This window comes from Diabrotica virgifera, chromosome 4, assembly GCF_917563875.1.
Source record: "Diabrotica virgifera virgifera chromosome 4, PGI_DIABVI_V3a".
In the NCBI taxonomy this organism is placed as follows: domain Eukaryota; kingdom Metazoa; phylum Arthropoda; class Insecta; order Coleoptera; family Chrysomelidae; genus Diabrotica; species Diabrotica virgifera.
In genome coordinates, this window is record NC_065446.1 from 228,631,881 (window position 1) to 228,645,173 (window position 13,293).

A 13,293-nucleotide genomic window follows, 5' to 3' on the forward strand; every position below is an offset into this window, starting at 1 on the left:
AGACATCAGAACCCATTGGTACAAACTAAACAAATTTAACAAATTTTCGTCATATATCAGTGTTTTCGCTACTGGCAAGTTTAGCAGGAAAGCGGTGTTGCCAAATAAAAACATGTATTTACCACAGCAGCCACCGGCTATACTGTTTCTTTTTGTCTTAAAAAGTGTGAAACAAAGATAACTATCTGTACTATAAGTGTCAAACCTATGTTGTCTTATAGAAGGTTATGGTTATGTAAGATTTGTGTTTATAGTTGTGAAGTTGGTTAAAATGTTGACATTTGCATTGCCAGCTTAAGAACGCAGACTACAAACTAGGAGAAAAACTACCTGAGAAAAAAATGTCTAATGCCTGGTTGCAGCTCAGCTTATAGATAGGACTGCTTCAAGGCTCACCTACGTTGCACCATAATTTTTCGATTCTTATCTATACAATCCACTGTGCCATGCTGAAAATTGATCCAAGTCTAAGACTCAATGGTGCAACCCGTATGTTTTGTAAATTGAGCTTAAGGCGCGTCTTAAGGTTAAAATCTGTTGGTGCAACCAGGCATAAAATACTTCTGTATTTTGTCTTCCCAGATTATAATTTGAAAATAATATTTTCACATTATATTTAACGTCCATAATATAAAGATTAGATCCATAGAAATATCAGTGTATCATGTTTAACCTAGAAATTGATTCCAATATTATGACAGACGTCAGTTACAATTTCCAATCTCACCAAATCTAATAATGACGTCATATAAACTCGTCACCAGTTCTAGCCAATGAAATGCTTCCTATAATAGGAATGGCATGTCGAGAAAACCTGATTTACTGTTTTAGATAGGAATAAGCCACAAATTTAGTTTCAAATTAACTCTATTTAATGTTTCGATTTCCACTTTGAAATATTTTGGAATAAAAGATGCCAAAAATTCTTATCAGTAGAACTTTAATTTAGGCACTTCGTAATTTGAGCCTGTTTTGAAGCCTTGAAAATCGTTATTTTTCGTTTTGTTTTTTTTTGTCAGTTTTAATTTGTGTATAACTCGAAAACTATAAACTTTTGAGAAAAATTACAAGAGACCTTTTTTTTCGAATGACACAAAAAAACTAAAATACTGCCCGGTCCGAAAAAATTTATTTTTATAATTTGTTTAAAAAAACACTGTTTAAATATGTACACCTGGTTCCAAAAAAAACTGATACGACTCTTGACGCGTATTTTGTAGAAAATTGAGCAGTGTATTTTGAAGGATAAATACTTAATATTTACATACTGTCAATGTCACTGCCCAATCTTAAAATTTGTCAGATAGCTTATTCTGTTCCACGGTTATTAGACTTTATTATTAATCTTTATTATTAAGACTTTCTCCGCAACTGAGGGTATCTTATCAACTGTATTGTTTTTAAACAATAGATGATAAAATAAAAATATTGACAGTTCAAAAATGTGAACATTATCGCATTGTGTGTGGCCTAAGTTTGGGCTGAAAACTGAAACGTATTACATTTTTACAAAATTTTGGAATATGTTTAATTACGTAGAACAATTTTAACAGTTGTTTTCAATACAGATTTCAATCATCTACAAATAGTTTCTAATGTCTTTTGATGTCAAATAATTAGGGAAGCTGGAATTCAACAGTTTAAAATTTTACATTGAGTTAATGCAAAATTGTGGCGCATGTCAAAATTCTCAATGTATTTTAATTGTATTCATTTTTTTTCGAATCCTGAGAAAACTAATAAATATTTTTGAAAAATTTAAACTCAGAATGAAAGACTACATTATTACCGAGGGCTGAAAGTCCCTGAAAACTTCTATAATATTTATTTTAATAAGTTACAGGGCTGAAAATAAAAAAAAAGTGTGATATTTAATTTCAAATATTTCATTCAATAGAAACTGCTTGTTTATTCTAAGGGGCTTTCCGCCCTCGGTAATAATGTAATCTTTCATCCTGCGTTTAAATTTTTCTAAAATACTTATTAGTTTTTTCATGAATCAGTTGTTTGTTGTTTGTTTATTTTATTATTTGTCTGTCATAATTAATATAATGTCAGATCAATCAAATACACTGCTCAACATGATCATATCTTACTAAGAGTCGTATCAGTTTTTTTAGGAACCGGCTGTACATGTAGCAATGAATCCGAAATTTTGGCATCTGGGTATAAATATTACATGAAAAAAAAAATCATGGTAGGGGAGCCCAAGCGGGGATTTTTGCAGTTACTCGAGCTCGTCAGATTATCACATGGGGAGAAACCTTGTACCCTGTAAATGTACCTCTGCCATATATTGGTTCTTAATACAGGGGAGTTCGTAAAGGGGGGACCGAAAAAAAAATCTATCCTTAGGAAAACTCGAAATCGTCAGATTAAGATAAAGTAAGTTAAGTACATGCAAAACAGTGTATATTTCAAAAATCTGACGATTTGAGCGGGCCGTAGGGAAATGGGTCTCACAAAATTTCACAAAAAAAAGCAAATATTTCTCGTCAGGTCGAAAAACTAAAAAATATGTGCTCAATATTTTTCAAAAATCTATCGAATGATACCAAACACGACTCCTCACGGAGAGGGGTGGGGGGTAAATTAAAAATTTTAAATACTAACTCCGCGATATTTCGCGAAATAAACATCAGATCGAAAAACTGAAAAATACATTTATTCAATATTTTTGAAAAATCTATCGAATGGCACAAAAGGCGACCCATCACGGTGGTGAGGTGGGGGGTTACTTTAAAATCTTAAATAGGAGCCCCCATTTTTTTTATTGCAGATTTGGATTCCTTACGTAAAAATAAGTAACTTTTATTCGAGACATTTTTTCGAATTATGGATAGATGGCGCTATAATCGGAAAAAACGATTGTTGGAAATGGAAAATTAAATTAAAAAATGGAAAGTCCCCACTAAAATGGAAAACTTTACTTAATTGTTTTTTTGTTTTGGGACCTAATCTTCATAACCCAATAGGTCACCATAACGCTCGAGTGACTGCACATTTAGCATACTTTCCTCCCCTGCTATCAGTATTTCTTAAGCACTACAAAACGCAAAACATATACATGGTGTTCCATGAAGAAAGTCTATTAGATTTCAAAAAAAAACCGATGATCTCACAACAATGAAAATACCACCATAATATTGGCCGCATCACAAGACCCTTACCCACTAAAACTCACTCTCTATGTATGCCTGTATTATTTAGAAAATTTTGCTTTTCAGATCTGTTGTTGTTTCTCTGCGTATGCTTCCGAAGTTGCTGACATCTTTTCGTGGACTCGACATGCATCACGTAACTCACTGGGCCGATCGGCAGCACCACATGATGACGCATTTTTTTAGTAACTTAAAGGTTTATACTGCCAATCCCAGTAGGTCGTTGCCGATGTATACGCATCAGATGCAAGTACAAGTTAGGCTGCACTTCTTATCGGCTGTATTTTCTCCAGTGGTATCTCCTAATAATTTTAAGTAAGTGTACATTAATTATAATCTTATTTAGCACATTCTAGAGATGTTGAAAATATCTATTCGTTACAAAGTACTCGTTACTTACGAATACCGAAAGTAACGATTACTATAATACAGAGAGGCCAATCGTTACTTTGATTACTCTGATTACTTCGTACAAATCGTATCAGAGCTAGTAACGACTATTGTATCTACTTTGATTACTCTGATTGCTTCGTTCCAATCGTATCAGAGCGAGTAACGACTATTGTATCTACAACTAATACACTTTATTACTTTCTACCAATCGTATCCCATCGAGTAACGGACGGGACTGGTATTTTACGAGTATTATGGAATATCATTATCGGTATGAAGCGTTTTAAGGGTGTGAGGGTGAGGAGAAGATAGAAGATAAAACAGAGGGAGGTATAATGGTATACGTAAAATATGCAATGTATGTCATTAACAAAGATCGAATGCGAGAACGCTATATTTTTATCTAGATCTATATCTATACCTATACAAAATACCTACCTACTGAGAAATACGATTCTCGATATGATTACCGGTACTCAAATACAAAAGTAATCATAGTAATCAAATCATTTTTATCCCTTAAACAGATCGGTGAAGGTCCTTGTTATATCGGAATACCTATACAAAATACCTACCTACTGAGAAATACGATTCTCGATATGATTACCGGTACTCAAATACAAAAGTAACAAAAGTAATCATAGTAATCAAATCATTTTTATCCCCTAAACAGATCGGTGAAGGTCGTTGTTATATCGGAATACAGGAAGTACCTATACAAAATACCTACCTCGTACCGGTACTCAAATAAAAATGTAACAAAAGTAATCATAGTAATCAAAGTAACGAATACTGTAAATGATTACTTATACAAAAGTAACGATTTGTAACGAATACTCGAAAGTAACTATAATCAACATCACTAGCACATTCGAGATTACTGTTTAATATGTCGCAAATTTCTTTCTACCGTGTCAACTCAAAATATTAAAATTTTACAGGAGAGCGAAAACAAAATATTCGGTCTGATTATTTTCTAATATATTTTTTATTTTAGTTAATATACATTTAATTTTTGTATCAATATTTTACCTGTTACAACTGGGCTAGAGTAAGATAGGAAAAATATTTGTTAAAAGAAAATAACAACTAAAAACGACATTTTGCTTCGAAATAATACACTTTTCCTCCAAAAATTTGATTTACGACACTTTTTCCCGAAAGAAACGTTAAAACACATTGCTGTTAAATGGTCGCTTTTTGAATCAATACTTGTTTTAATGCGTTTTTTCATCGGAAACTAGCGCACCTTCTTGTCGCAAGTTCGAATGATACTATTTTTACCGGACCATGAGCTTTAATTTTTAATTGTGACATATCGTTTAGCTCCATCTACTGAAATATATTTAAGGTTGCGCTATATCACAATTTTCTGAGGAAAAAGATCATGCATAATGCATTTTGTTGGCGAGATAAACACAAAAATGAAATTTTTTGAGTTAATACACTTTTAAACTTTTGAGTTAATACACATATATGTGTATTACGTAATTCAGAGATTTCTAAACTTAATTAGTTGGAACTGTCAAAATACTCCACAAATACAGATAATATTTAATTAGAGCCAACAATTATAAGACCAGCAGTTGAAGCAGCACTCAAAAAGCTAAAATGGGTAGAGCCCTGGGTATAGATCAGGTAAAAAGCAAAAATGGTCCTAGCAACAGTTGAAGTAGGAGTAGACATAATCTACAGGATCTGTCAAAGCATATGGCAAACGTTTAAGTCACCGGATGACTGGACCACCTCAGTTTATGTACCAATCCACAAAAGAGAATCCAAAGAAATATGCAATAATTACCTCACTATTGCCCCTATACCACACGCTAGCAAGTTCATGCCTATGCGGATTATCTTAGAAAGACTTTAGCCGTAGTTGCTTCCTGAAATACCAGAAAAACAGGCAGGATCTATGCCAGGAAAAAGCACCAGAGAACAAATTTTGAACTTAAGGCAGATTATCGAACAATCAAAAGAATCCAATATAAGCACACACGCATGTGTTATTGATTACAGTAGAGGATTTGACTGTGTAAGATGGGACAAAATGTGGAAATATTTGGAGGAAATGCGTTACTATACTCCTTCTCATAGGCATCTTTCAGTGCGTCACAAGTGACAGAAAAAAAGGTAGGTCCGTGATACATACACATTTATAATATTTATTCCAGTTGTTGATGGATGGCGCTATAATTGGAAAAAAGATTTAGGTATTTACCCATTATTTACCTATTACATGTCTATACGACTATAATTTAAAGTTCTCAGTCTTTCAGTGTGTCATTAATGATTGATATAACATGATTTTAAGAATTTAGAGAATCATAGCATGCCATTTTAGTCAAATCTGACAGTTGTCAGAATCGTAATCGTAATTTGGTATATAAACAAATCAATTGTGTTTATTTTATTTATAAAAAGTAACGTACTTTGATTTGTATAGTCTTATAAATTGTACAGATTATAGTTGTATTGGCTGTGAGTTTCGACGGTAGCGCTTTCTCGCTGTTTGAAACTTGTATTTTTCTGATAAAATTGGTGTATGTGAAATATACAAAACGAGAAAAATAGATATTTTTCTAGAAAAACACAAATTATGAACTGAAATATTCGTGCGACTGGATAACTGCTTACGCAAGAGGCCATTGAAAAAAAAAAGAAGAAGTTTATGGGAAATTTAGAGGTTACCTCTGTTTTTATTGGCTGTGAGTTTCGTCGGTAGCGCTCTCTCGCGGTTTGAAACTTATACTTTTCTGATAAAATTGTTCAAATTCAATGCACAAAACTGCCACTAACAGCGCTGGCGAAAACTGTCAAATCCCCTCTACTCATCGGCTCACGGCGAATAGATAATGTATAAATCGGTCAATCGGTAAATGTATAAATCGGTAATTTTTTCTGTCACTTCCAAGTTAATGTGTTAGAAAAGAAATCGAAAAACTGTGACGCACTGAAAGATGCTTCTGAGAAGGAGCATAGAGGAGCTGCATGAACCCTATCTTGTTTGACATTTATGTAGAAGCCATTATGCGTGAAGCAATCTCAGGTTGAGAAGGAGATATATCCATTTTCAACAAAAGAATCAACAACTTCGCAGATGACATAACGCTTTTCGCAGAGTTCTTCAAAAAATTTAAAGGGTTGTAAATCGAGTAGAATGAGTGAGTTTTTATGCAACATAGAGAAGAGACAACAACCAGCTAGAACTTGTCAGAATTAAAGACATCTAAGACTAATTTAAAAAAGTATTGAATATATTAAAGAACAAAATATCACAAAGACCAGGACGAATACCAAATGACTGATTAAACATAGATAAAACAATTATTCCTCTTGGTACATAAAATTCTAAGATGAATAGGTTAAGGGGCTATCCTAGTGTAAAAGTACGAAATGCATATACTTTTTTGGGATAAAATAAAAGTACTATTCCAACTGTTTTGAAAATTTGCATGAATATTTATCATAAAAAGAAGTACATGTAAAACAATTTTCATAATAAAATATTGAAAATTAAATGATTTATGCGCCATCTACTGGCACCGTGAAAATAAAAACATGGCCCCACTGCTGCAGTGATTGGGACTAATAAAGATCCTGAAACATAAAATTTCAAAGTTATTATTGAAATATAAGTTATTTTCTATACCATCAACTAAGAGTTTTAAAAAATATTAAAATTTGTAAAAATGACGAAATGTTGAAAAATTTTTTAAATTAGCTAAAACATTTTCAGTTTCAAAAACCGCCAAATTGACATTTTTTATCCGATCAAAAAACCCCTAGTTGATAGTATAGAAAATAACTAATATTTCAATAATAACTTTGAAATTTTATGTTTCAGGATCTCTATTAGTCCCAATCACTGCAGCACTGGAGCTATGTTTTTATTTTCATGGTGCCAGTTGATGGCGCATAAATCGTTTAATTTTCAATATTTTTTATGAAAATTGTTCTACATGTACTTATTTTTATTATAAATGCTCATGCAAATTTTCGAAACAATTGGTATAGTACTTTTTATTTTAGAAATTCCCAAAAAATTGTATGAATTTCCTACTTTTACACTAGGATAGCCCCTTAAATGGAGAAGATTTGCCAACCGACTGAAAATTAGAATTGCTTCCATATATAAGCAAGGAAATAGTGAAATATCGAGAAATCAGTGTAATATTACCTATGCGAAGAGTATTGACGGTTGAAGGAGATCGAGCAGGGTTTGCATAAGAAAAATATGTATAGATCACATTTATACATAGGGGCCCGTTAGAGGGCCTTAGAGTAGTTAAAAATAAACTGTACTAAATTATAGGAAGCAAGGAACGATGTCGGAGTTCCACAAAAACATTGAAAGCATTATGACATTTATACTGCCCCTTTAAGATGACAAAAAGACTATTAGTAAGATACAATTGATCCAAATAATGGCATAACCCAGACATTCAAAGTGAAAGTTACAACACCAACACCAAATTGTTCTATATGGTCCACATAATGTTCAGAAAAAAGTCACACCATTTTGAGCGTCGGTTGGGGGGAGAGGGGGGAAAATCGGTAAATTCGTAGTTTTGTAGGTTTTTCGTCAATATTTCTAAAACTATGCGGTTTAGCATGAACAATCTTCTATACAAAAATGTTCTACATTAAATTTGAAATAAAAAAGGCCTTATGTATAATCCTAAAATGAACGGTTCCAAAGTTACGGAGGTAGTATAGTTGGTCCAAAAAAGGCCTAACCCAGACATCCAAAGTAAAAGCTTTCCTCCAACACCAAATTGCTCAGTAAAAAGTTACAACATTTTGAGCGTCCGGTTTGGGGGGAAGATGGGGGAGAAATCGGTAAATTAGTAGTTTTTTTACGTTTTTCGTCAATATTTCTAAAACTATGCTTTAGCGTAAACAATGTTCTATACAAAAATGTTTTACATAAAATTTAAAACAAAAAAGGTCCTATACATAATTGTTATAAAATAAACGGTTCCAGAGTTACGGAGGTTTTCGATACTTTTTATATTATTTGGGCAATTGATGATGATTTTGGGTGGTGAGGTTGACGTTACTTCAAGGGTTTATATACCATCGGCCACTGAAATAGCAAATTTTATTTAGAAAACACAATCCTGTTAAAGAAAATTTCTTCCATCAGTCATAATATTATAAATTGCCCAAAGAATATAAAAAGTATCGAAAACCTCCATTTTTCACCCTCCGTAACTCTGGAACCGTTGATTTATAACAATTATGTGTAGGACCTTTTTTGTTTTAAATTTCATGTAGAACATTTTTGTATAGAACATTGTTTACGCTAAAGCATAGTTTTAGAATTATTGACGAAAAACGTAAAAAAAACTACTAATTTACCGACTTTTCCCCCATCTCCCCCCCCCCCCCAACCGGACGCTCAAAATGGCGTAACTTTTTACTGAACAATATGTGGACCATATAGAACAATTTGGTGTTGAAGGAAAACTGTCACTTTGGATGTCTGGGTTTAGGTCTAGTTATACCATACTATATTGCACGGCTTCTGTACATCCCCCACTTTTTTCAAATTAATCGTAGAGAATACTTTGAAACCAGGGGGAAATGAAAATCCGTAGTATTAGTCGTATGGTCCTTTTCATGAGCATTTTTCAGTGCGTCACAAATGATAGAAAAAAGGTAAGTCCGTGATAATACACATTTATAATATTTATTCTAACATGACATTTTAGTTAAATCTGACAGTTGTCACATTTTATTTGCAGTTTGGCATAAAAACAAATTAATTGTGTTTATTGCATTTATAAAATGGTATTTTCTTTGATTTGTATAGTCTTATAAATTGTACAGATTATATTCGTAGATATATTATATGTATAATTCGTAAATAATTTTTTTTCGATTATGGCGCCATCTATCGACAACTAGAATAAATGTTATAAATGTCTGTAATCACCGACGTGCCTTTTTTTCTGTCACATACAATTTAATGCGTTAGAAAGAAATCGAAAAACTGTGACGCACTGAAAGATGCTCATGAGAAAAATAATACTAATACTGTACCTACTTTATTTTATTATATGACTTTTATCATTTACTTTTTAGGTTAACAACCGATCAAGTAGATATATTATGGGAATGTCTAGCTCGCGACTCCGAGTGTTCAGACGAACTATTCAGTTGGTTACTATCTCAGACGAAAACTACGGAGCTGCATGCACTGAAAATGGAGGCACTGCGTAGACTTTATATTCATCATCTGCCAAGTTTAGCCCCGGAGAAGTTTAGTATGATTTGTCTTAGTTTATTTCAGCAATTATGTACTTTAAATAATGTATTAGTTAATGATTCTGAGAATAAAAAGGAAAATCAAAACGTTGGAATGGATCACATGTGGAAGATTGCTTTGAAAGCAAGTAATACAGGTATGTTATGTAGTTTTTCTATTTTTATATTTTTTCCTATTAACATTTAGAACATGTTTATTAAAGTAATCAGTATTAATAATCAATTTTGAGATTTAATACAAAGCAAAAAAGATTTTCCAAAGTATGGTTTTAGAAGTCTTGCCTACAAATTACTACTAATCCACGAGGTCTGTCTTTCTCATCATATTTAACACTTTGATTATTGTTTTTTAGGTGTCGCCACATTAATAAGTGTTATTTGTCTAGTTAGATGATTAATTAGTATGAGAGCTGGGGCCTGATTCTAATTCATTTCGATGTCGCAATTTAATTTCGAGTCCGCCATGACAGTCGCAATTTATAGCGATTCTTATTCATTTCGATATTAGTTCCAACTGGGGATATTAACGTTATCATTTTGACACTGCTCAGAATTTGGGTTGGCGCTCCGGTATTGGATTTGTTGGCTATGCAACCACCGCAACGTTTGTTGATAGTCTGGGCAAATTATCAAAAAAATGTCATTTTGGGAAAAGTTATTTACCAGCTATTTGATTGCTAAAATCGAATCTTAAGATTGCATATTGCATATATTAGTAATATGGGATATGACAAGTCCGCAGAAAGTGTGTTATTTTATTAATAAACAAATTAGCACTACTAAATCTTCTTTTTTTTTCAATTAGTGCTCTGTAACTCCTAAGATTTTTCCTTTAAAACAAAAACACTCAAATACAAATTCATCGCAATTTAGTTCTGCACAAATTTATTTTTTTTCTGATTTCCTTCAACAAAAATTTTACTCGGAAAATCCGAGTTTTCCCAAAAAAATCTGCAATTTTCAATTAAAATTTTAGGAAAGTAATTATTTATGAATAATTAAATAAATTGGTGACGTGAAAGATTTTTTATAGTAGATTATAATATATCAGGAGGCCGGCGACAATCCAACCAATAGTTTAGCAATAATTAAAATGTTAATTAAAAAATTTCGGTCGAAATAATAACCAGAAAGATTATGATACACCAAAATAACTATGATTTTCGTATAAAAAAGCACTATACCTATTCAACGTACTTTACAGAATTGAAATTTAACTATTTGAGCGGTCTCAGGAATGTTATAAAGTAACAATTTTTTGGCTTATAAACAAATGAAACCTCTCAGAAAATATCAGATTAAATTAAGTTACCGCTGTTGAAAAGGGCACGGCTTCTTCTTCGAAGAAAAAAAAAATCGAATTGAGTGGTTCCAGGTATAACCGGTTAAATTTGACCGGCATTTGCGACAGAGTTATAAACAACAAGATTTCAATCTTTGAACCGTTACCTTTTTATTCCGGTCCTCTTTGTACATACAAATTTTCATATCTTCAAGACACTCATAACAAAAAAGATTTATGTCACCAAGATATTTAATTATGGATAAATAATTAGTTCCCTAAATTTTAAGTTGAAAATTAAAGATTTTGTTTGGAAAACCCGAATTTTCCGAGGAAAATTTCCGCCGAAGGAAATCGAAAAAAAAATATCTATGTGCCGAATTAAATTACAGTGAATATTTATGTGAGTGTTTTTGGTTTAACGTTAAAATCTTCTGAGTTACAGAGCAATAATTGAAAAAAAGATTTCGGAGCGCTAATTTGTTTATAAACCAAATACCACACTTTCTGCGGACTTTGCATAGCTATATTACTAATATATGAAATCTTAAGATTTGATTCCAGCATGTTCAGCAATAAAATAGCTGGTACATAATTGTCCTTGTTTTATACTAATTTTCCCAGATATATATACTTTTATTATATATACCTTACATCTTTCATTGAGTTGATAATTCACGTTGTGAACATTCTCAATTATTATATTTCTAATTTAATACTGTTCTATCTAATTCCTCCAAAACCAGCAAGTTTCCATAAAACCCAGCTATATTAATAAATTTTGCTTTAGTTTTCCTTGCAAGAAACAAACAAAACACATCTCCTAAACTAAACCTAACCTCGCTTTCGGCCATTCATTCATGTCCGTGTCACAATAATTTCGACTCGAAATTATAATATCAACCACTTTTTTGGAGTCGATATTAATTTCGATAAGTTGCTATTTTATGACACCATTTCGTTAGTCCAACTAAAATCCACAAGGCTCGCACAGTCGCATTTCAACGTCGCCATATTGATTGCGACTTGTTTTGAGTCGAAATTTGAATTAGAATCAGGGCCCTGGTCTATTATGTACCACTAGTTGGTTTGTTAGCACAGTATGATATCAGTATATTATATCCTAGATTTATTATTGAAGTATATCATGACTTCAGTATCATCAGCCCATTTTAAGTCCACTTCAGGATGTAGGCCGCCCCTGTTTGTATCCAGAGTGCACTTTCTTGTGCAGGATGGATCCAATTTTTCGCTGTCTTTCCTAGATCATCGTACCATCATTTAGGTGGTCTTCCTCTGTTTCGTTTATCTGATCTTAGTCTCCTACTACTATTAAAATATTAATTAAATTTGTATTTTTGCAGAAGTCAGTATGGCCGCAATACAATATATAAACAGCTATTATATGGGTTCCAACCTTCAACACGAAAACCAGTTTGTATGGCAGTGTATGACACATCTGAAAGCAGCTTCGGAAGATTTGACATCTGGAAATAATGGTACAGAGGAAGCTTCTCTGTTATGCATACAGAGGGCGTTGTTGTTAATGAAAAGTCACATAGAGACATTTCGAAGAAGGTAATAATTTTTATTATTACTGCGGAATATACTGACAATATTTAAGAAATTTAAATATTAGTTAATATAATATATTTTTTAAATGAAGAATATACCTTTTTTTCTTTACAATCATACAAAATCTAGTATGTATTGGTAGGTACAGTGGAACCCCGATAAGTCGGCCTCCGATAACCCGGAAGTCCGGCTAACCCGGACCGATTTTCATTAGACAAAACAAACATTTTTTCACTTTGACTGGGTTTTTTACCAAGAAATAAACAATACTGTATACAACTGTACGTAATTTAGATGTACTGTGCATATTATGTATTTCATGTTGTTGCAATTATAATGTGTATTTGTTTATTATTTATATGTATTGTTATGCTCTACTTTATCTCTTTTATTAGATTGATTAGCAAATTCTTAATTTAATTAATTACTCAATTAATTTAATTGCTGCCTATGTAAACAAAACCAAATTCAAATTACATTTTCTAATAAACTTTATTCTCAGGGCTTATTTTCTATTTGATGCAATACATTTAATTCGTGGCTTCTAGTATCTCTAGTAGCTTACTCCTTCCAGGATAAGACAGGGAAATTAAGGCCGGCCGTTGTATGAAA

The 13,293-nt window shown here is 32.3% G+C and overlaps 1 protein-coding gene across 2 annotated transcripts in view; it reads left to right on the plus strand.

Annotated features, from left to right (window-relative positions):
• The window catches only part of LOC114327388 (ubiquitin carboxyl-terminal hydrolase 34), a 273,865-nt gene that overhangs the window by 56,018 nt on the left and 204,554 nt on the right, over positions 1-13,293 (plus strand). For both annotated transcript variants that reach the window (XM_050649892.1, XM_050649893.1), the window contains exons 12-14: positions 3,228-3,476; positions 9,642-9,961; positions 12,471-12,684. In XM_050649892.1, the coding sequence (XP_050505849.1) occupies positions 3,228-3,476; positions 9,642-9,961; positions 12,471-12,684 (783 nt within the window). The remainder of the gene's footprint in view (positions 1-3,227; positions 3,477-9,641; positions 9,962-12,470; positions 12,685-13,293) is intronic.